We start from the raw sequence: 24,858 nt of genomic DNA, 5'->3' as shown, positions 1-24,858 counted from the left end.
AGTCCAAAAATGCAAATAAATCTATAATTGTGGAATCTCCAACCAGAGCAAAGGCAAATGAAGTAAGACCTGGAAGTTGAGGGCCTGGAAAGAAACAGAAGCCCTGAGATGAGGTTAGTTTTTCCCTATTTCCTAAAAATAACTATCAGAAGTCTTAGCTTGGACCACCCAAGATGGAATCAGAGTTGAAGGACCAACTCTTATCTCTCCATCCCCAAGGGAACTGAGCTGTGTTCTAAATGCTCTTACCTGAAACACTAGAATTCCTGTATTCGAAACAGCCAGGTTGATCTTAGTACCTTCCCTGTCCTTAGCCGGGTGCAACCGGATCCCATACATCTCCAGCCTACGGGCGATCTCCAGGAGTTGGAAATCTGATTCTGCTGGTGTTTGTCCACTGACAAAACAAAAATTAAAGAGAAAGGCCAGGAGACTTGAATTCCCTGTGCCCATTAATTTGAGATTAAGCAGCTTCTCTTGGGAAATAAAAAGGCATTTCATCACAAACAATGGGGTTACCCGATCAGATGACACCTAACCTGCCATTCGTTATAACCCCAAGTCAAGCAGCTGGAACAAAAGCTCTATTGCTCGTGTAACACAAACCCCCAAAAGTCTATCTCGAACTTGGTCTGTTCTTTTGGAATCTGAGTTTCCTTCAAGGTCATATAAAAGCAAAACACCATCGTGTTGAAACAAGTTTTTAGTCACTTACAACAGATTTAAACTTGCAAGCAAAGTTCAAGGCAACTCTTTCCTGTCGTCACCAGGACTCAAGTGCTTTCCTTAAAACAGCACCAAAAACAAAAGGCACGGGGGCTCCTCCGAAAATATTCTACCGAGCAAAACAAAAAACCCAAATGGAGATGGTACAAAGGTTCCAGACTTTCACAATATTCTTACTCTGTCCCTAGTTGACCATGTGCCTTCCCGACTTCCTGTTAATTGGTCTCATACTCTCCTTTTTATTCCAAAGCACGGGGTGTCCTAAAATTCCAGTGTTACCCTGGTCTCACAGGAAAGCAAGCAAGGGGCCTAGAGCTCTGGTCCTGAGGGGGTGACCCGCATTCTGAGAGTCCAGGAGGAGTAACGACGCCCCCACGAGCCCCTGTCTCTTCTTCCTCACTCTTTGCATATTTCTTCCCAGTAGTTACTCTGTGTGCGTGTGTGTGTCCATGTCTGTGTGTCCATGTCTGTCAGAAGGACAGACAGAAACAGCTCAAAGGAAGCATGAAGCAATGAATGAGACTTACATGTGGTTATGGTGAAACTCCACAATTTTGTCTTCCAGCGCATCTTGCTGAGGTATGTACTTATTTTTTGCTAAGTGCTCTCTGTCTGATGCTTCATCAAAATCCCCAATCTCGGCTACAAAGAAAAAGAAAGAAAAACCGGCCACATATGATCAATACTCCACAATTTGCTATATTTCCAGTAGGCTGTTCCCCAACTAGCACACTAGAAGCCAGCTGACAGCATAAGGTGATCCTAGCTGGGGGGTGTCCTAAGGGCTAGATGTCAGAAGATGTGGATGCGAGGACATGTTCAACAATTGTGCCTACGCGAGATGATGGTTTCCACTCATTCTCATCCTAACAGTTGGAAAGAAAACTTTAGAATCATCTACCTTTAGCTACGCACATTCCTGGTTTGTTTTTTTCCTCCTCACCCAAGAGAAGGGTCACTTCTGTTCTAGGCAGTAAATTCTAGACACGTGGTTTATGACCTGTGACTTCTAAATAAGCCCCCAAATTTCAGGACTTTACAAAATCAACTTTTGAAACTCACATATAAAATTATTAGTGCAAATCCCAAATGCTTTATCATGTAGAGAAAAGACAATCATAAACAGGTGTAAAGGTACATATTCTAACTTGGCTAAAAAAAAAATTAAAGTTTATTAAAGTTCTTGTAGTCCTGTGGTCACAAATGACTGGTCAGATTGCAAATTCTTATAAGTTTTTCATCTACAAAAAGCAGGATGCGTATTTTTCTCATGTACCTCAACACAGTTCCCAAATTGCTGTAATCTGGCAATTTAAACCATAGTGCCTTAAAGTAAAAATTGCAGCTTAGCAATACGAGCTGCAGATAAGTTTATACCAAGTTAAAACCTCTGGGACAGCATGGCTTTTTCTTTGCATGATATAGTCTGTGTAACAAGCTTAATAAAAAGTAGCCTAATGACCGGAGCCCAGCTGTTTTGAGTAAAAGCAAGTAAACTGTTGCTATGAAACCTACCTTTCCTGTCGCCATGTGAAGCAGCTTGTCACACTTCAGCCAACGCACCTCCAGTCATAACGCAGGATGTGCCCTATGCATCGCCATAAATTGCACCCGCTGAGAGTATTTGCTTTGCACAAAACAGTGCCAACTCACCTGGCACAAGCTGGGCCACTGGAAGAACCACTCACTCACTAGCTTTCTGTTGCTATGACAGATCAATAACACTATTTCCTAATTGCCTTTTCTGGACTAATTTCTCCCTGTTTAAATAGAGTAAAATTGCCACCCTCCACCACAGAAAACAGCCCAAAAGTGTGGGGACCTGTCTGGCCATATTGCCATCCTCTTTGGTTGCCTTGATGCTGGTGGCACCAACTTTCCTGCAATTCTTTCTATCTGCCCTCAAGAAAGTACAGTCCATTCTCATTATTCATGGCAAGTAGGTTCTATAAACTCCCCATGAACATTGAATGAGCAAATACTAAACCGCTGCTCTTAAGGGAAACGCAGGGTTAGGTTCCTGCGAGACTCTTGAAATAATATTTTTGCCAACTGACCTTGTTTTATGTGTGTTTCTCTTGCAAGACATCATATTTTATGGACATCGTTGATTCATTAACATCGAACTCACGGCCAAAAGCACTATAATTCATGCCTGAAGGAAGCGTATCTAGCACGCGTGTTTATTTTCTCCGTAAGGCACATCACAGCCTTGTTGCACTTAGCAACACCAGACAGCACTTCAACACGATGCTTGGGGACCATTTTAAAGAGGGGAATCACCAGAAAAAAGCACAGAAATGAAGACAGAGCGGCACTAAATAGACCATGAAAAGGACACCCGCTTATAGTATGAGAGCAGAAACAAGAAGGCAGAGCGTCGCCTTGTTCGACCTCAGCTGGAAATGTGAGCACGGGGTGACTCAAATTTTCCACCATCTTGTGCATGCCTGCAAACGACCACGAAACCACCACAAGCAGCGATTTTGGGGTTACAAACAAATTTTATAGCGTAGGCAAATTTGCAAATACAGAATCCGTGAATAATGAAGATTGACTGCATATGGAGACTCACCTAAATCCTAAATTTCTTGTGAGCTTTAAGTTTGGGCTTCTTAACTCATATGAATTTTATAAGACACTCTTTTCCATAATTCAATATAAAAGAGTTAAGAATCCTAGTTTTTGCTTTGGCATCGTGGTCAGTGCACCTAAGTGTCTTTTCTTCTAAGTCACCTGACTTTCCCTGCTCTCCTAAAATGCAATGGCAATATGTGACTATGAAATTCATTTTCTCTCCATGTGTTTTTTTTTTTTTTTTTGAGGAAGATTAGCCCTGAGCTAACATCTGCTGCCAATTCTCCTCTTTTTGCTGAGGAAGACTGGCCCTGAGCTAACATCTGTGCCCATCTTCCTCTGCTTTATATGTGGGACGCCTAGCACCGCATGGCTTGCCAGGCAGTGCCCTGTCCGCACTCGGGATCCGAACTGGCAAACCCCTAGGCCACAGAAGCGGAACGTGCGAACTTAACCACTGTGCCACCGGGCTGGCCTCCAAAGGGCAAGCTACTCCATGTCTTCTTTTTTTTAAAAGACTGGCACCTGAGCTAACAACTGTTGCCAATCTTCTTTTTTTCCTGCTTTTTCTCCCCAAATCCCCTCAGTACATAGTTGTATACTTTAGTTGTGGGTCCTCCTAGTTGTGGCATGTGGGACGCCCCCTCAGCATGGCCTAATGAGTGGTGCCATGTCCGTGCCCAGTATGTGAACTGGTAAAACCCTGGGCCGCCGAAGTGGAGCACGCGAACTTAACCACTTGGCCATAAGGACTGGCCGCTCCATGTGTTCTTTTTTTGGAAATATGGAAACAGGTTCCTCCTTATGTTTGTAGAATTTGAGAACCAATAAATATTCAAGATATGACTTAAGATTTTTAAATATTTTTATGCCAAGATGTCATATTAGCTCATGCCTATGCTAAATTCCATAGCAGTCTACTCACAGCAAAAAATAGGAACAACAACTCCAAACTTGTGATTTTACTAAATGAAATCTACGAGGATATGCTTGAACAAACTCATTTTGCGATGCACAATCCTCAGAGTGGAGACACACGACCTGCAGAAATGTAGTCCTGCCACGTGTCTGAGCCACCCAAGTGGAATTCCAACCTCAGGGCTCTCTAGCGTTTGATTCTTCTCTTTATCAGTTTGTCCTACTTAATTAATTTATAATAAATTAGAGAAAATTAAAAGTTTGAAATATTACAGAAGATATAGAAGGCCAGTGACAGGGAGCAAATGAAAAAATACAGAATATCTGAAAGACAATTCCAAGCATTCAAGTGAAAGAAGAGAGGAAAACGAAAGAGATTTTAGGTTGTGTCCACAGACACAGATGAGGCGGACAGACAGCTCAGCAGGGGTAACTGTCCATCAGCATTAACGTAGCTTCTGCAAAACAGAGACAGGTTGACCGCTCATATCTTCCTGATAATGTAAGTAACTGTCAATAATTTAAATCAACACACTATTCCCAGAGGATTCTGGGAAAGTCCTCCTTCCATGACTAAGTGCATGGGATGCTTAAAAGTGCAGAAATAGGGTTTTATAAGATTATAAACATATTGTGTGGCTCGCCACTGTGCATCCAAGAGTATGTAAATAGCAGGAGAACTTCTGAACCCATCTGTTTCATCTTCTTTGGAGAACTCATGATTTTCAGGGGATTTTGAGCCCCCTGTTGGTGTCTGGGGAAGAGGTGCCTATCAGACAGAGCACATGTTTTCTGGGTACCAATGAGCCTCTCCACCCCATATGTACAAGGGAGATTCACTGTATTAACAGGCTTTAAACAGCAAGGAATATACGAGGGAAACGGTACAAGACTAAATAGCGTCAGGAAGATCTGAGTAAAGGAATTTCTCTTCTGCTTACAAAAAGCCCAGGGTCATAGGCATTCTATGAAGTTACTATTTCAATGAGGAAGCTTCATTTAAAAGTCTCCCACTGTTCGGAAAGGGAGGGCTCTAGGTGAGCGAGGAGAAAGAAAGGAGAGTCATGTTTACTGAACACCTAACATGGACGGGGTATTTACGCTCTCATTTAATTTTCACGGCCTTATAAAAATGATTCGACTACTCTTACGTTCCAAAAGAAACAGAGGCTGTGGGGTTAGTAACATGCCAGGGTCATCGGTCAACTAGTAGAAACCAGGTCTGCCTGATTCAAAGGCCTCCGCCCTCCACTCTCCCCATCTGGAGATGGAAGACTAAACACACGGGCTTTAAAGGCAAAAGTCATGGAACTTTCTGTGCCAAAGCTTCCTCGTTTGTAAAATGGGAATAATAATAGTCCTGATCTCATGGGGTTGTTATGAGAATTAAATGAGATAATATAGATAGTGCTGGCACACAGTAAGGTGTAATAAAGCATACCTATTTTTTGTTTGTTTTTTCTTTCTTACATTTTTTTTTTCAAATTGGTAAGAAAATATCTATCTGCTACATCTGGCAGATATTCAATAATACCCATATATAAAAAATAAGAAGATAAGCAGGGTCTATAGAAATACCTCCTCGTATTAGATTAAGGAAATTTGTTAACTATGAGAGGTGACACCTCCTACAAACCTTTGGAAATCCCGTTAACTGGGAAGTTATCAGAATGGGATGGGGCCAATTACATGAGGCTACTTTGTATACAACGGAAATTAAAAAATGATATGATAGCACAACTATTTTTTATATGAGTGCTCATATGTGTTGACTTTTGTCTATACACATGACTAGCTTCTGGAAGCATAATGTGTACATTCCATTTAGGTAACTTCTGCCTTGGCCAAGAGGAAAAATGTGCCCAGGTGAGTTGTCAGTAAGGCTTGGAATGAGCACAATCGAATTTTGCCTTTGTCTAGATTAAGAAAGTGAAATTGAAGCATCACTAGGCTCCAGTCCAGCTTCGTGTGTCTTAGCTTACTAAACTCTAGACAGCAGAAAACCAGAAATGAAATCTTTGACAGTTTTATGTCTTATGGCTAATGTTCCCTATTCAATGATGAATATTAAATCCGAGAACAGGACAGAACAAGCTGAGTCTACTTGGCCATCGTCCATCAAGCTTCTCCTTTGAGACAACTAAGATATTAACAATTGCATACTAGTCCTTGAAAAAAGCAGACAACACCAGAACACAGAATTCCTGGGCCAATGTTTGGGGGCTACGCATATTAAATGAGATTAGGAGTATTGGTTTCCACCTATAGGCATTCATGCTAACAGCAAAATCACACAAGACATTATTATTGTGTTTAGTGTAAGTGATGTTTTCCCCCATCAATCAGGCCATTGTGCTATTTCCAAGATTTCTAAAGGAAACTGACAGAACTTACATTGTACGATGTGTGAGATCAAGAGGGCAGCGCTGGTGTCATTACACGTCAGCCTGCCCTGAGCCAGGTCCTGCTTCACCTGCAGAGCGAACAGGTACCTGCGGACACAAATAGAGACCGGCGTCACACAACCAGGGTGAGGAGGGTCGGCATCAAAGTCGCGGCACTCCTGGCCGCCTGTCCACATGGGAGGAACTAAAGAAAGGTATATAAAACCAAGGAAAAGAAAGTCTGCACAGGCTGGAATGCATTCCTGGTGCACTGACCGTGATGGAAACACAGCTCCCTAAAAGGACTGCAAGACCTACGCTGTAACCTTTTCACACAAGGAGTAACAGTTTCATTGTACATGGAGAGATACAGCCATAAAAACGTAAGACGATAACTTACCACCCTATATGTTTTTGCAGGGTATAGCAAACATTTAAAATTTTTTCAGAGATCAGTCAAATATACTCAAAAATGACTTTCCACAATAGTACAAGTATTTTTATGGTTAGTAAGAGACAAGGGAATTGAAAAGACAAAGGAGTCTTTTTTGTGATGCAATATACACTTAGCTACTTCCATAAGCCTCAGGTACCAGATCTGTAAAAATCAATTTATTGCAATATTCTTTTCTTTATATTGTAGGATAAAGCAAATAAACATTTTTGGTGAAAGAGAAAAGATATATTTATAAATCAAAGAAATTAAATATAAACAGTGTGATGTTAAAATCGATTCGAAATGTCAACATGAACTGATAAATTTTTAGAGAGATATTAGCTTTGCCCATGGCCTAGAAGCAGTGCCACCTCAGAAGCAAGGCCTAGCAACCAGATCCTGGCTCTCACACAAGTGCCCATGAGAAGGAGCCGAGGTAGGTCCTTGGAGAAACGGTCGACTGCAGGTGTGGGGTAGCGAAAGGAGCAGGGAGCCTGGATTAGCCAGTGATGCCTGACAGCAAGGCAGCTTTCAAAACCAAAGACAGATTGTACTAAAAAGGTGAAAGGAACACCCTGAACGGGCATCCACTGGCAAAGGGGTGAGAACTTGAATAACAACAAGAATGATTAAAGTGAATCGAAACACGTGGAATTAATGAAAATTCAAGCATTTATAACAATCCTCAAAAAAGAGAGAAAACAGGAAAAACTGAATGTAGTACCATTTGAGGAGGTTATAAAAGCAACTCTTCACTCAAAAACTGGTAACCAAGGCAAAAAATTGGGCACATAAGCTGCCTTTCCAGTAGGAAAGGTATTTCAGGATCCTCAGATAGTCCAAGCAGACAAGGCAAAGTTTTACTTTAGAGAAGAATGCCCACTAATCACGTGGCAGGAATGACAGAAGATCCTCATTCTACAACCTCAAGAAACGATGGACTCGGGCAAGGATTGTTAATTGGTGTAAAACCCATTTAGGAGATGGGACATTTTCACAAAGTAACATGACCTCACTGCATAACGAAAAGATCACAATGTCACCCTCCTAATTCAATGATCAATCTTAGCATCATCAATGAATTAGGAAGCACACAATGGCACTCATGATGAATTCTAGACAGAAAGGTCTAACTTGTATCTGTTGAACCTTTAGAACTAACTTACAGTTTTCAGGAAATACAGAGGATTGTGGATTTAGCTAAATAGGAAGGACTCAGACAGATTCAGGAGGCAGGACATTTTACACTACAACTGGTCCTTTTAATTCAACAGATAGTACCACGAGGAAGAAAAATAAGGAGGGACTTTGCTAGATTAAAATCAGTCCAAAGGACATGATAACCCGATGCAATATGCGGTCCCGCAGCGAATTTCACTTTAGAATAAACAGATATAAATGACATTCAGGGGACAAATAGGGAAATTCGAGTGTGGCCAGGGTCTTAGATGGGATGAAAAGAAGGCATATATGCAGAGAAAAAATCAAAAAGGATGTCACATGGAAGTGTTGACAGTGGAAATTTCTGGGCAACGGGAGTCCAGTATTGTCATCTTCTCAATCTTATCAGTATATCCTAACTTTCTACCCTGTACATTTACTACGTTCAGAACAATGAAAAGTTATTTTTAATTTTAAAAAAGGGCTTTAACAAGACCAACCACAGGGGTTTCCATAAGAATTAAATGAGGTAATACATGGAAAGCACAGTGACTACAACGAGAACATTCAACAAATGTTACCAAATTTTTCTTCATAAAAGAAAAACTAATTCCCTTTAAGACATTTAGAAGGTTCCATTGTTAAGAACTAAAAAAGTACAGAGGCAATTCCGTAACCAGCAAGAAAACTCCCAAAAAACAAAACAAAAATCCACCCACAGAGCTACCAGTTGACAACAGTTGACCTTTATCCACTCCCCCAATGTTTACTCTTGTTCTCTCTCTCTGGAAAGTGAAAGGGAGGCAGTGCTTATTGTCCTGAACCCAACGGTTCTTAGAGCTACAGGCGTTAATTCTTACCTACGAGGTTAATTTTTAAATAAGTAGGAGAGCTTTCTGTTTTAAAAGCATTGTATTCTGAACATTTTACCATCTAAGCAGTTCCAACACGATGCCCTGTGTTCACAGGGATGGAGTCACGGTCAGAGTCCCACAGGCTTTGGGGGCCTTTAGTGATGGTCTCGTGTGGGCTGTGACACTGGCATTGGATCCTGCAGGCTCACACATTCAGTTAGAGGGCAAGTGACGTTCTGAAGCCTGCAGGAAGAACTGGTCACCCCCTAATTGTGCTGACTCTTCCTGTTCCAAGGCCCTTGTAATACAAGAAAGACCTTCCTGGGCACGGACTCTTCTTAATGACGGCTGTAAGTCGAGCACGCCGGCTGCAACGCTAACTTTAGAGACTCAGCAACACCTTTTGTACGATAAACGGAAGCAATTCCAATCAAATTCACAACAGCTACAGGATAAGTTGTGTGCAGCAGGCACTAACTAAAATTAAACCCATAAACACGAGGAAAACACAAAGCGCTCAAAATGGAATCAATGCTCCTTGGCAGACAGGTGTGTGTGCAGAGGGAGGCGATGCTGGTGGCAGGGCTCACGAGAAGGGACTTGCTTCCAGGGACTGCAAGAGCTGCAAACCACAGCGAGCTGATGCCTAGTTTCAAATGAGTCTATTTTAATTTATCTCATTTGGGAGGTCTTAAGCTTTCTTTTCTTATTCAATGTAAAGCAATCGACAATTTCTCTGCCAGCCTAAGGAAACGCTTCAGCAGGCCGCGCATAACGGCAAAGTCTGATGGGCTGCCTCCACCTGTAAGAACACAGCCGAAGAGAAACTGGCTGGGCTGACGCTGGATGCCCGGAGAGAAGCGTGCTTGAACTCACCAGTACGAGAAAAGTGATGCAGAGCCCTACAACGAGAACACGGGTACACTCTTTTCCAAAGACCCTTCTTCCTTGGCTGCTTTAAACCGGCACCTAAGAGTCAGTTCTTTTCTCCTTCTAGATGCCTGCGCCCTGGTGTCCATAGGACAGAGTCCACTGAAAGTGTAGATCAATAAATAGAAAGGAATTCAGCTACTTATTTAACAGTGAAGTGCCATTTATTCTTCTATCTATATAAATGGGAAGCTGAAAGCTATTCCTGGAGGCCCAGAGAGTTAACCACAGAGCTGGAGCCACATAGCCTCTGCTAAACTGCAGGCCTGTTCCTCTGTCTCTCTCCTGTCTCCACGTCCCTCACTTCCAGCACTGTCGGCACAGAGCTTCTCTCAAGCCCTCCCTCCCTTGCCATCTGCTATAGAAAAGCGCCCGGAATCTCAATAGTCTCATCACTGAATTTCTGCTTATTCAGGAATCTGAGAGTGTGGGAGCCAACACGCTGGATCTGGGATGTCCCCTTCACGTTACACCTTGTGACAAAGTGGAAAGCGATGAGGAGCTTCTAAACTTCCGATCAATTTTATCCACCCTGGAGCCAAAAGAATTCTCTCCTCGGAAAAGATGTTTAAAATGTCAGTTAACAGTGGGAGCCAGAAAACAAAGACAACAAAAACCAAAACCTGTCCCGTCCAGCAGAGCCTCTGTAACCTGAGGCATTTATCAGATTGGACAGAGCGGCTGGCAAAACTCCAGGTGCACCCGGCTCGACGGTCACAAATCGGATGGAAGTTTATAATGAGGACCAGAATGGTTGAAAACGACAGACCTCTAGAGACAACAATTCACAAAAATTTAAAAGGGGCAAAACTAATTGCAAAGTATAATGGGAAGGAAAAATACAGCAAAAAAAAAAAAAAGGATTTACGCGGCCAACTGCCTAAGCAGAAGAGAGTCCCAGTGAGATGCCAGAGGAAAAGCCACACTGCTGACCAACAGCTGGACTCACCTTTAGACTGACTTCAATATTCTGAACTTGAAGCAATGTGTGTTCCCGAAACAGGGATAGCGGCCCCAGAAACTGAGACACAGTAGCCCAGTCACAACACTGCATGAAGACTCTACCGTCATCGGCCCCTCCATCGGGCGCAACTGGGTGTAGCAGCTCGAGCTGCCCCTCCTCTACATGGTGTCCTGTCAACTAAATGAGGTTCCCAGAAGGCTGATGGGTTCTGCAATTCCTGGCGCCCTTTAACTGCTTCATCGATTTGAGGATTGTAAGTGGAGGTAAACAATTAGTGGCAACTCATTCAGGAAACGCAAAGCAGTGGGAAGAGTCTTGGGCTTCACCTCTCCCTTGACTGCACGCCCATGGGCCCAATGCCCTTCCTGACGCAGCCACATGATGTCTCATGGGAATCTCAAACATAACCTGGCAGGTCCAAACTCTCAACTCTCTGCCCCTCCCCAATCCTCTACTTCCCTCCACCCCTCCCCATTTTAGGAATCGCCAACACCACCCACCCAAATCTAAACATCCCCTCTACTTTCCTCAGACTCCACCCCCAACCCATCACCAAGACAGACGGACCCCACCTCCCGCATGTATTCCAAACGCAACCACTTTTCTCCATTTCCACTTCTCCCACCTCCTTTGCCGCCATCTGGCCTGGATGACTAAGCCTCCATACAGCACATTGTCTTTTCACACCGCGTATCATAGGGCCTCTGACCCACCTCAGTGCACTTCACCTGCAACATTCGTGCCATGTCAGCCCTCTGAGGGGTTTGAACATCTGCAGCTAATTTCTGCCTTGGGCACTGCCCAACTGCTCCTTCCACCTGGGAAGTTCTTCCTCTGAAAATGACTGACAGATCCTCAGAAGGACCCCAGATCGACCAAGCTACAGTCGTCACCCAGTCACCTTCCAGTGCATCACCCTACTTCAATCACCTAAAGAGCTCTTACCATTATCTGATATTTTTCTTGTTTATTTAACCATTTTGTTTGTTCCCATGAGAGTCAGGATTGTCTTTTCACCTCTCTATTCCCAGTGCCTAGAATAATGCTTGCACACTTCATAAATCCTGTTGACTGAATGTCTTTATCCTTTTGATAAATGGTCAACCACTCAAGATAAATAGAGATGTGCTCTGTACCGAGAGAGATGAGGGAGGTGTGACAGCCTTGGTCTTAAACAGCTATAGCTTGAAAGGCACATGTGGCAAAAATCCGGCTGGTCAGATTACTGTACTCGTAAGGGCACTCTTGAAAGCGAGGCATTTTATCCTCACGTGTTCCCATTGGGCTCTGCTCTCTTTCAGAAGACCATCTGCTTTGCTGCAAGTTATAAAATGAGTAGAAGCAGTGATGATGATGATGATGATGATGAGGAGAAGGATGACGACAACAATGATGGCCATGATGGTGATGATGATGGTTATCATTCATAGTGTCCCTCCTGGGTTCCACCACTCAGTGTATAACAGTGCTTATCTTCAAAACAACCCTGGCCAAGCAAGCATTATAGACGCATCGACACCGGCGAATTAACAGAGGTGCACAGGGAACAAATAACTGGCCAGTCAAACAACCTCCAAGAGCACAAGTGACACTGGAGGCCAGGCCTGGCCCAATGCTCATGATTCTCCCTGTTGGCCACAGTTTCAAAGAAAATGACCCACAGTTCATGTCCACTCATCCATGGCAGCAACAAAGAGAAACTCTGAGTTAACATCTTGGTTTCACAAGAGATTCATTTCCCAAAACCGTCCTGTGATGTGATAGATATCACAGGGAAAATATGACAGTGATAGGTTGTAACCCAGTTCACTTCATGTTGCAGCCTTAAAGAAACCAGGCTTAAGGGAAAAGGTGATACTTTCTTCTAGAGAGAGGGTTTAAACTGTTAAGCACAGTTAAGCAGATGCTGGTTGAGTAAACACTGTAAAACGTTTAATCAGTCGACTTAGAACATTAACTTTCTCTTCTCCTCAGCACCCCATAGCAATAAGTACCCAGTTTCCAAACCACTAACCTTGTGAGTTCCTCTTGGAGCTGTGTGTGGTCAGGTGGAAAGAACTTCACCACAAACTTAACAACAACATGCTTTGGCCCTAAAAAGGGGGGAAAAAACAGTAAAGTATTTATTGATTTGTGTTTCAAATGCTGTTAAAGAAAAAGACTTTCCAGGGTATATTATACAGCAAACAATGAGTCTCATTCTGAGCTGCCGAGAGTACACCCGCCAACGCCCAAGTCACTCAACGGCTGGTCCAATTTGGTTACTAATCACCTTTTCATATTGTGGGGAAACATACCTGTTTTTAAAAAACACTGTGACAAGTATATTACACTGCGATATTAAACTTTTTCTCTGGAGACTTAAATTTTACCCAGGTTTAAAGAAAAGGCATTTATTTGTCTTCAACAATTTATCTACTGGCTGCTTTAGTTCAAATATAGGCTTTAGGTAACTTAAGAAGGAGATAATGAATGTGTAAAGCAGTTACGTAATTTATTACTTTTATCTACAAGGTACAGCTGCTAATGTGTTCATCAAATATGTATCTAGCACCCACTTGCCAGGTGCTCTCCTCAGCTCTGGAGAGAAACATCAACAAGATGTGGCACAGCCCTCGTCAGAGTCAGACAAGCCTTGGTTAAGTGTCTCAGAAACCACCTTCTCAGTGAGTTCAGACAAAATCAGGAAGCAGAGCTGGGAGCAGGTGGGCAGGGAGAGACTGTGAAAGAGATGGATAACTTTTCTTTTCAGAGTTAAAATAGAACATTAAATAGATAATAAAACGATCATTTGCAGTCTGAGCCAGCTTGTTTTGATGTACAAGCTACAATGTCAGAGCAGCCTTACCAGTTCTGCCATTTGCAATAACAGCAGTGAGTTTACGTTCCATGGGATATAACACACTATAATGAAATCCAAATTTTAGCAGTAGTCATAAAAGCAGAAAATGTCTTTTTCCTCTACGTCTCACTATCACAAAAAAATAGATGTTCTATTATAATTGCTATGATAACACATTCAAGTTTACAAAAAAAAAGCAAAAATGATATAGCATAAGATGAAGATGTCAACATATATAAGATTAGGAGGAAAAAAAGAAGGCACAGAAGTACTGGAGCCAAGCAAAGCTGGGCTTCTTTTCCTTAATCACCCGAAAGATGAACAGAGACCCTCGAACAGCAATTCCGGATCATAAACTAATAGACGGTTGCGCCATCTCCTCTCAGCAATTCTCAGGGAATTAAATGAAGCTCCTAGCCTAATCTGTAGAAACCTGTAGCTGGGAAGATGCTGGTGCTAAATGCAAAACGACAGCCTTCTCACACAGGGTTGGTCACAGCACATGGGCCTGGAAAGGAGAACCCCTGCTCCAGTGTGGACCCACTAACGACTCACTGTCTTTGGCCTGCATTTGGTAATGTGCTACGAGGTTCCTTTCACCAGGAGCAATTCCCACCGCGAGTCACTGCAGGGACAGGTGTCATTCATCTGGACGCTACGCTACCTCCACCCAGCAGGCCTGGGGATTTCTGCCAGCAGTGTGTCCCACCTCCCCACATTGGTCACTGGCCAGCTATGCAGTAGAGGTTAAACAAGCTATGGCTGTTCCATTTTCAGCCTCGGTAATTGCTTAATTTAAATGACAGAAGATCAACAGTAATTTCAGTTGCATAAGGGCCATACAGACACTGTGTGCCTGTTTGTTACATCCACAGAAACTGCTGTGAGTGGCCTGGTGGGGCTTCCCAACCAGACATAAAAACGATCCACAAGGTATTGTGCGCCTCATGCTCAGCTGAAAGAATGCAATTTTGTTACCATCCTCAGACTTTTGCCCAGTTCCTGGCTGCAGCTAGGGACCACTTGGGATGACTTTGAGAAGAGATCTTGGCTCTGAACTTGACCTCAAAGCAGAGGGCGAGGAGGACAGTCCAGTACTGAGATGCGACGAGAAGGGAGAGAAAACCAAGTGTCCTCTTTCCTTTCCTCTCCTAAACCCTCCTTCATCTTTTCTCAACACACAGTCTAATGTAAGCCAGACTCCCTTCAGTTCTGCTTGCCATTCAGAAACATACACATACGCATATATACACACATACACACATTTTGGGCACCTTATTCTTCCAAACCACACCTGCATTCTGATTTTACAGGCTTTGAAGAGGCAGCTCAGAAAAGCCAACATCAATTTTATGAGTAAATGGCTCTACCTTCCCCCTTTAAAAGTGACAGGAAGAAACACAGGCACAGACAAGACAAGCTCAATGACTCTGGGGCTTAATTGCATGCTTTAGCTGTTAATCAAAAGAAAATTTGATTTTCCAAGCAAGGTTTTGATTGCCAAATTGTTATATATTAAAATTGCAGAAGATACATTTTAGTATTACGTAGACTAGTGATGATGAAAAAGCAATCATGTAAAAACAGAATCTGTGTCACTGATGCTTGATGCCATGGGGCAGACAATGTCTAGATGAGGAAAATGCTGGCTTTATATTTAACATCACTGTTAAACATACAGTATAGACTTACTTCGAATCTGCTTGACAATAGGTTTTAAGAGATCCAGCCACACCTACAAAGGAAAAAAGAACAGATGGAGACATAAATTCTCAATGAAACAGTGCAAGTATGTTGAGACTTTATTTGGAGCTGTTTAAAATAAAAACATTTTTGAGTATTGGAGGCTGTCTGTTCCATTCGTCTCCAGAATGCCATGTCTTACATCGTCTACCAGTTTTATAGAATAGGTCCAAATTTGCTAATATTATCCCTGAGCTTTAAAATTAAAATCTCTCCTAGACTCAAATAGTTAACTAAGAATCCTTCTACTCTCATTTGTACTTTCATCATAGTTAGCTATTCAGCAAATATTAATGAAAGATCGCGTGCCTAGGTACAAGCTGAGTGAAATATGCATGCTCCCTAATGAGACAACATCCATGTATGTATACGCATTTACAGAAGAGCACGTCTTTGAGGGGTATGGAAAGGAAATGAGTTATTTACTGAACGCAACCTCTGCACCAGGCACCATCCATAAGCTATTTATCTCTCAAAACAAGGCCAGAAGGATTCCCGTTACCCCGGAGAGAAAACAGAGACTGGCAGAAGCTGAATAATTTGTCCCAGGGCGCTCAGCTCGAGCGGTAGAGCCAAGGCTGAAATCAGGCCTTTCCAGCTTCCAAGTCCAGACTCTTCACACACATGCTCCTCAGCACACAGTTTGAGTGGCAAAATTTTTTTTTTTAAAAGAGAAACCAGCTGCTCTTATTAATAAAGTGTTAACCATATGGTCCCATTTCACACACGTTTGTCTTTAAATTCCCCTTGAACTTGTGATCATTTGAAAAGGGTTCTACTGAAGCTCATATTTGCACATATGACAAAAACAAAGTTAATGCGCTTATGTAAAAAGGGTTTTCTAAAAAAAGGGAACACCCAAAACTACACAAAGAACAATAGATTAAGTGATGAAGAAAAAAGGACAATGGCTAATGGGAACATGTTCAAATTCAGGAGTAGTCTGCACTACGAATGCAAATCTAAATAATCAAATGCCATTTCCACCCACTAAATTTGCATCCAGATATGCCTGTATGTATACACGTGTTTGTATTTTATACGTAATACCCAAAGTTGGCAAAGGGGTGGGGAAACACACACTGTCAGCTCTATTGGTGGATGTATGGACTGGCACAATGTTTCTGGAGACTAACTAAGGAATGATTATCTAAAACCTCAGAAGTATTCCCATACCTACCCTTTCCTCCAGTAATTCAAGTTTGGGAAGTTATATATTATGCACACAAAGACCTATGCACAAGAAATGCTAACCACGCCATTTTTACATATTACTCAACAATAGTGAAAAATTTTACAATAACCTAAATTAAATAAATAAATAAAATAGTCTACCTCTATATGACACACTACCACACAAGCATTAAAAATCGTGTTCTTGATGAATATTTAAGAATGTGGGAAAATGTGTCTGGGAGGCTGGAAGATGAGTGATTTCTTATCATCTGCCTTTCTACATTATCCAAATTATCTTAAATGAGCACTAAGAATTCTCATAACGAAAAATCTAAAAATTTTAAGTTCCTACTTATTCAGGTTACTCTTCCCCACCACCTTTTCAAATAAATAAGATTTTATAATGAAATTCTCAATTCTATATTCCCCATTCCCTACCGTTCTCCTCTAAGAGAAAAACATAATGGCATTAGTTGACTTAGGGTCATCTCCACCATCATATTCATAAACCTCAACATTAGAATGAGAATAGTCATTCAAAACAGCAGTTATCTGCAAAATATAATATTTTCTTCCTAAGAATCCTAAAAGCTGGACAAGGTGGCAAACGTATTTCCATTTGATGAGACAACTGATATTCACAGAATAAATGCCCGAAGTTGGAACTTAAACCCTGCTCTCGAGACTCATTTATTCATCCAACAAAAAATTACTGTGTCCCCAGTGCTAGGCTCCAGGAATCCAATGATGAGAAAACCAGTCATGGTCCCTGCTTCATGGAGCTTATGGTCTAGTGAGGGAGACAGAGAGGAACCAAAAAAACTTCCTAACAAAAGTGAAAAAGGGGGCCGGCCCAGTGGCATAGTGGTTAAGTTTGTATGCTCCACTTTGGCGGCCTAGGGTTTGCAGGTTCGAATCCTGGGTGCGGACCTACACACTGCCCACCAAGCCACACTGTGGCGGCATCCCACATACAAAATAGAGGCAGAGTGACACAGACATTAGCTTAGCGACGATCTTCCTCAAGCAAAAAGAGGAAGATTGGCAATGGATGTTAGCTCAGGGCCAATCTTCCTCATCAAAAAAAAAAAAAAAAAGTGAAGTAGCTGAGATAAATGAAATGAACAGGAGTCCCAGTGGACTCCGAGGGTCTAGGATGCAGAGGTGTGACCCAGTCAGGGGAGAAGGGAAGGTAGGGGGATCCTGAGACTTGATATGAACATGACATTGTGCTGAGATCTGAAGGAGGAGAGAAATAAGAACACATGAAGACACACAGTAAAAACACTTGTCCAGATGCCTGAGGTGAAAGAACAACATGGCTGCAGGGCTGGGCTTGTGGGTCAGACCCCACTGAGGTCATGTTAAGATTCTTTGTCCTTACCCTAAGAGCAATTGCGAAGGGTTTAAGCATGGGGCTGATTCGATCAGATGTGCGCTTTGAAAAGACTAGGCTAACAACCTGAGAACAGACAGAGGGGCCAGAACAGATGCCGGTTGACCTGCTGCAATTGTCCAGGCAAGAGGGAATGGTATTTTGGACCAGGAAGGCAGAAGGAGAGTCGGGGAAAAGTGGGCGTATTTAAGAAAAATTGAAGAGGTAACATCCCATGGGATTTACTGATGGACTGGATATGGCGGCCGAGGGAGGAAACAATGACCAGAATGACACCAAGATTTCTGCCATGGGCATCTGGACAGATGCCAGCACCATTCACAGAGACAAGGAGCACTGGAAGAGAGCCCAGACGGAGGAGCGCCAGACACTGTGATTCTACGAGGTGCCTTGGATCTCCTGAGGAAGACGCAGTATGGAAATGGCGGGACACTCGGCTGAGCTCAGAGGAGAAGCCTGAGCAGGAGGTCTCACGTTTAGAAGGTGCCACCACCCTGACTCCATGCAGGACAAGATGGCCTCGTAGAGGCCAGAGGATGGAATGCATGGTGGGGGCAGATGAGGATGGAAGGAAAATAAGGAGAGAGTTGTGCCATGGAAGCCACGGGGGGATGGTGTTTCCAGAAGGAAGAATGTGAAGAACTGTAGAAAGGTCAGAAAGGAAGATTGGCAATGGATGTTAGCTCAGGGCCAATCTTCCTCATCAAAAAAAAAAAAAAAAAAAAGTGAAGTAGCTGAGATAAATAAAATGAACAGGAGTCCCAGTGGACTCCGAGGGTCTAGGATGCAGAGGTGTGACCCAGTCAGGGGAGAAGGGAAGGTAGGGGGATCCTGAGACTTGATATGAACATGACATTGTGCTGAGATCTGAAGGAGGAGAGAAATAGAAGAGAGATGAGAGATAGAATAGATGAGATGAGAATAGATGAGAGAGAACTGGATATCTGTCTGTCAGCTTACTCAGTGGTGGCTCTGGAAGCCTGGTGGGCAGTGAAGAGGCGGGAAGGATGAATAGTCTTTTCCAGAAGCCGGCTGTGAAGAAAGAGGCAAGAGACTAAGGCAGAGGGGTTGAGGAATCAAATACAGGTACTGCCTATTTGCTTCTTTCTAATAGGAAAGCCCTAGGTGCGTCCAAAAAGGGGGAGGGACTGAGAAGGTGAACAAGAAGGGACGATGGACGTCTGAGGGACCTGAGATGACCTGAGAAGGTAGCTCTGAAACACAGGGGATTGGCTTGAGACAGAAAGAGCTCTGCCATGGGGTGGGGGGGTCGGGGGAGAAAGAAAGGCTAATGACAGATGTTAGTAAGTTTACATTTCTGTGTCAGGAAGAAAGATAAGAAAGTTCCTCCTTGATGCCATCCGTTTCCCCTGTAAACTCTGCGGATTGGAAGACTGAGGTGGAGAAGATTGGAAATAGTGTGTCGCATGGGACTGTGAATTAACTGGAGAATTCTAGTGGGATTCCCCAGGGCTGCTGAGCGTCCGCTCACAAGCCTGCCCTCCCGTGCCCTTTCGACCCCCACGGCCGCCTCGGGGGAATCATCTTAGATCTTCACCATTGCCAGTTCTGCCACAGAATCTCTCTAAACGTCTGCAAACCACTCAGGACAAAACAACCAGGCTCTGGCAATGTAGTTGCCAATTTTATGAATTGTTTTAAAACATCTCTCTTCTGTTTTTGGCATTTCTGTGGAAAGCAACAAATACATGCACCAATTTGAGCCAACTGAGCATGTGGGTTTAGAACACAAAAGCTTGGGACCGTCAGACTGGCCTGAAGCAGCCGGTCTGGTAGAGCTCTGCAGCAACAATGCCACAAGGCATCGGTCCCATCCCAGCTCCGCTGGCCTGGGTGAGAACGTAGGCCCGAGAGAACCTCTCCATTTACGTTAGACGGACGCTGGCAGAGCTGAGACACAAGATCTCGCACACGCAGGACTTCAACTGCTATGAATGGATGAGCTCGAAGGCGCAAGAAGAAAAACAGGCTTGAAGTCCGATATATGGGGAGGGCTACTGGGAAGGATTTGAACCGGACTAGGTCATCTGAGATACACCACTTGTTCCTTCAACCTAAGCAGAACGGAAAAGAGTTCCAGAAGAGGTTAAAAGGCAACAAAAGCACTAAAAATCCTTCTTTCCCTGCCAACGGTTCTCTTGAGTGTCACAACTGTAAAGATCTATCTGCAGCCCCACCTCCCACCCCTTCAACCAAGCCACACATCCCTGTTCTCTGCCGGTCTCCGGGGCATGTCCACAATCCACACTGCCTGACTGTAAACGGATTTGGTCAAAACGAATGGATTTCTAGAAATGTCATTCCCAGTGAGTAGGTCTCACCAAATCAAGGAACTTCCCCTGCTGGGATCTGAAGGCTATAGAAGAGCTTGCTAGGGCTGCCAAGACAAAGTGTTACAGATGAGGTGGCGTGGACAAAGAAATGTATTTCCTCAGAGTTCCGGAGGCTCAAGGTGCCACAGGTGTGGCTTCCCCCGAGGCCGCTCTCGCTGCCTTGCAGTCGGCCGCCTCTGGCTTCACGGTCTTCCCTCTGCACACGCACGCCCCTGGGGTCTCCCGGGGACCTCCAGATTGCTTCTTCTTAAAGTGAAGCAGAGTCAGGACCCACTCGAATGGCCTCAGTGTAACTTAATCACCTCTTGAAAGGCCCTGTCTTCAAGTACTGTCACATTCTGAGTATGAGCGTAGAGCGTCAACATACAAATTTTAAGGGGACACAATTCAGCCCATAATTCAATCGATCTTCCACAATTTGGTTTCAACACAGTTTTCCAGCCCCCTCTTCCCCTACTTGCCTACGTTTCAGTCAGGCTACCTATTTTCCTCTGATCCCCCTGTTAATGTTACTTTCCTCCTTTGCAATATGTCCTCTGCACCGAAATACCGTTAGGTGAGAAGAAATGCTTTAACGCCCAGGCAGGATGACTCACTGACCCCAAAGCCCTTGTCTTCTTTCCCTAAACATCTTTTGACCCCTGTTTGTGGTAAGTGACATGTTAGGTGGATTTTGTAGGCAACTGAAATATTTGAGGTATTTTGGAAAGGGTCTTATTAAAAGAGAGCCAGTCACTTGATATTAGACAGGCGGCAAGAAAGAGACTATTTCTTGAGCACCTACTGTGTGCTAGGCACTGGATAGGCACTTTACACATACTCATTTAATATTCATTACAATGGGGTTGTTTTACACAGGAAGGAAGCCATGCTCAGAGAGCTTCTTTAGGTTGCCCAAGGTCACACAGCTGGGATTCAACATCAAGTCCATTTGGCTCCAAACCTGTGATTTTCCTGCAACATAACATGCTGCCGCTCTAAAAGCTACAGAACTCAACAGAAGCTCAGCTCTCCTCTTCATGTTTAAAAATCAAAACAGCATACAACAAAAATATTTCTTCATCAACCATAACATACATAGGAACCAGATAAAATGTTATAGAATATTATTCAGTGTCTATAATTTATTGCAACAAATTACTCTTTCTGTAGCTGACTCCTACAAGAAATAACCTTACTCTGAACTTTTGTTTGTAATAATTTGTTTGAATTTAATTTTTCATGTTAGTCTTAATTACTTCATTAGCTTCACATATAGTTACATTTAAAAGATATGTCAAGTGTGGCTTTCTTTTTAAAAACCTCTTAATTTTTAGAGGTTAATGATTCTGGTCCAAATAAAGTGACAGGGATTGGATTTATCTTCCTACATGAAACAATCAAGAAAGAAAAAAATGCATAACATAACAGATCTGAAGATTCGGGACACGAGGCAATGAGAAACAGTGATCCCTGAGAGACTACGAAATAAAATCGTGATCCCTGTGGGTGCCCGAGCCTTCTGCCTTGAGCAAGTTTCTAGGCTGTGTTGGAGGGAGGCGGAACCTGGCAAGATCCATGACATGAAGAGATGGGGTTGAGAATGTAGGGAATCAAGGTAGCAAGAGTTCACAGAGAATAGAAAGCTCTTCCCTGACAGAGCATTTAGGAGAATGTAGAGGGTTACCTTTGAGGAATCAGCTGAATGCTGATCAATGGATGCTTGTCAGGAAAGTACCCAAGACTGAGGGGAAAGAACCAAGGAAAGGATGAGAGCTAACACACCTGGTGTTCACACAGGGCCAGGAATACAGCCAGACTGGAAGACCTCATGATTCACGGGCACTGAGTCGAGTCCTGAAGGTCATCCTTTAGCAGTAGGGAATAAATAGCCCCAGACTGTACACTATGCCAGTCCCACCTGACAAGCCTTTTTAAAAGCCAGATTTGCAAGGGCTACATTGTTTCCAAACAACTTATTTGCACCTCAGAACACTCAATAAGACTACAGGAACATAAAGCTACCCAGCACTCAACAAGGTAAAATTCACAGTACTCTGACACCCAATAAAGAAAATCACCAGGCTCACAAAGAAGCAGGAAAATACAATCCATAATTAGACAAAAAAAAATAAAATAAAATCTGACCTAACCTAGAACTGACACAGATATTAGAATTAGTGGAGAATGACATGAAGACAGTTATTACAATCGTATTCTCTATGTTCAAAAGGTTGAGATATGGAAGATACAAAAAAGACCCAAACTAAACTTCTAGAGATGGAAACAACATTGTGTGAGGTAAAAAAACACATTGGATGAGACTAATAGCAGATTAGACATTGCAGAAGAAATTCGAATAAATTTGAATTTATTTATTGACCTAGCAGTGGAAACAATACAAAATGAAACACAGAGGAAAATTACCAAAAAATTAATAGAGCATTAGAGAACTGTGGAACAACTTTAGGCAGCCTAATATACATGGAATTGGAGTCCCAAAGGAAAGGAGATGGTAGGGGTGGGGGAAACGAGAAGAAAAAGTATAAGAAGAAATAATGGCTGAAATTTTTCCAAATTTCAAGAAAACTATAATCCTACAGGTCCAAGAAGGTCAGCAAACCCAAAGCATAAGAGCTGCAAAGAAAATTACACAGAAGCATGTCATAATCTAATTGCTCAAAAACAGTAAAAAGAGAATGTCTTGAAATCAGCCAGAGAAAAAAGACACATTATGTACAAAGGAACAAAGATAAAGATGACAGGACATTTCTTGTCAGAAACAGTGCACGGGAGAATGCAGTGGAGCAAGACTTTTAATGTACTAGAAGAAAACAATATTCACCTTAGAATTTTACACCCAGCAATAAATGTCTTTCAAAAAGGAAGGCAAAATACTCTTTCAAACACACGAAGGCTGAGAGAATTCATCACCAGCAGAGCCACATTACAAGAAATCTTAAAGGAAGCCCTTTAATCAGAAAGAAAATGACATCAGATGGAATCTCTGTCTACACAAAGGAATAGGAACACCAAAATGTAAACAGCATGGTTAATATATAAGGTGTTTTAATAATTTTAAAAATTATTTATAGCTCTATAGAAGACAATGCATTGGTAAACAAAAATCACAACAATGTAATGTGGGGATCATAACTTATGTGAAAAAGAATTGTATGACAACAATAGCAAAAAAAAGGTCAGAAAGTGGAAGTATACCATTCTAAGATTTTATACTGTATGTGAAGTGGGATAATATCACCTGAACACAGGCTGTGATAAGTTAAAGACGTATACTATTAACCCCAAAGCAACCTCTAAAGTTACAAATTGAAGAGCGATAGCTAATAAACCAACAAAGAAGGTGAAATAGAATCATGAAAATACTCAATTAATCAAAAGGAAGGCAGAAAAAAGGAACAAAGAATGGATAAGACAAATAGACAACAAATGGCAAAATGACTGATTTAAACCATATTAATAATCACATTAAATGTAAGTGTTCTAAACACCTCCAATTAAAAGGCAGGGATTAGGGGCTGGCCCCGTGGGCTTGTGGTTAAGTTTGGTGTGCTCCACTTTGGTGGCCCAAGTTCGTGAGTTCAGATCCCAGGCATGGACCTACACCACTCATCAGCCATGCTGTGGTGGTGAGCCACATATAGAATACAGGAAGACTGGCACAGATATTAGCTCAGGGCTAATCTTCCTCACGCAAAAAAAGAGCAAGATTGGCAACAGATGTTAACTCAGGGCTAATCTTCCTCAGCAAAAAGAAAAAAAAAAAGAAAGGCAGGGATTGTCAGATTGGATAAAAAGGCAAGACCCAATTGTATGCTGACTACAAGAAACCCACTAAATATAAAGACACAAATAGGTTAAAAAGAAAAGGAAAAAGGCATATCATGCTAACATTAATAATATTGGCAACAGATGTTAACTCAGGGCTAATCTTCCTCAGCAAAAAGAAAAAAAAAAAGAAAGGCAGGGATTGTCAGATTGGATAAAAAGGCAAGACCCAATTGTATGCTGACTACAAGAAACCCACTAAATATAAAGACACAAATAGGTTAAAAAGAAAAGGAAAAAGGCATATCATGCTAACATTAATAATTAAAATAATTAAAAAAATCCTAAAGTGGCTATATTAGTATCAAAGTAGACATGAGAATAAAGAATATCACCAAGGATAAAGAAGGTAATTTCTTAATGATAAAGGAGTCAGTTAATTAAGAGGATGTAAAAATCTTAAGTATTTGTACACTTAGTAACAGAACTTCAGAAAACATGAAGCAAAAACTGATTAAACTGCAAGGAGAAACAGACAAGTCCACAATTACGGTTGGAGATTTTAACACCTCTCGCTCCATAACTGATAGAACATGTAGGCAGAAATTCAGTAAGAATAGAGAAAGTTT

General features: G+C 42.4%; 1 protein-coding gene across 4 annotated transcripts in view; it reads right to left on the bottom strand.

The window, feature by feature from the left end:
* FARP1 (FERM, ARH/RhoGEF and pleckstrin domain protein 1) overlaps positions 1-24,858 on the bottom strand; it is a 288,920-nt gene that overhangs the window by 68,582 nt on the left and 195,480 nt on the right. For all 4 annotated transcript variants that reach the window (XM_070520054.1, XM_044779783.2, XM_044779785.2 and 1 more), the window contains 5 exons: positions 15,485-15,527; positions 12,965-13,043; positions 6,616-6,713; positions 1,254-1,368; positions 250-397 (listed from right to left, as the gene is read on the bottom strand). In XM_070520054.1, the coding sequence (XP_070376155.1) occupies positions 250-397; positions 1,254-1,368; positions 6,616-6,713; positions 12,965-13,043; positions 15,485-15,527 (483 nt within the window). The remainder of the gene's footprint in view (positions 1-249; positions 398-1,253; positions 1,369-6,615; positions 6,714-12,964; positions 13,044-15,484; positions 15,528-24,858) is intronic.

This window comes from Equus asinus, chromosome 11 (assembly GCF_041296235.1).
Source record: "Equus asinus isolate D_3611 breed Donkey chromosome 11, EquAss-T2T_v2, whole genome shotgun sequence".
NCBI lineage: Eukaryota > Metazoa > Chordata > Mammalia > Perissodactyla > Equidae > Equus > Equus asinus.
Note: the sequence above shows the minus strand (reverse complement) of the source record. Positions and strands in the feature narration are given on the sequence as shown.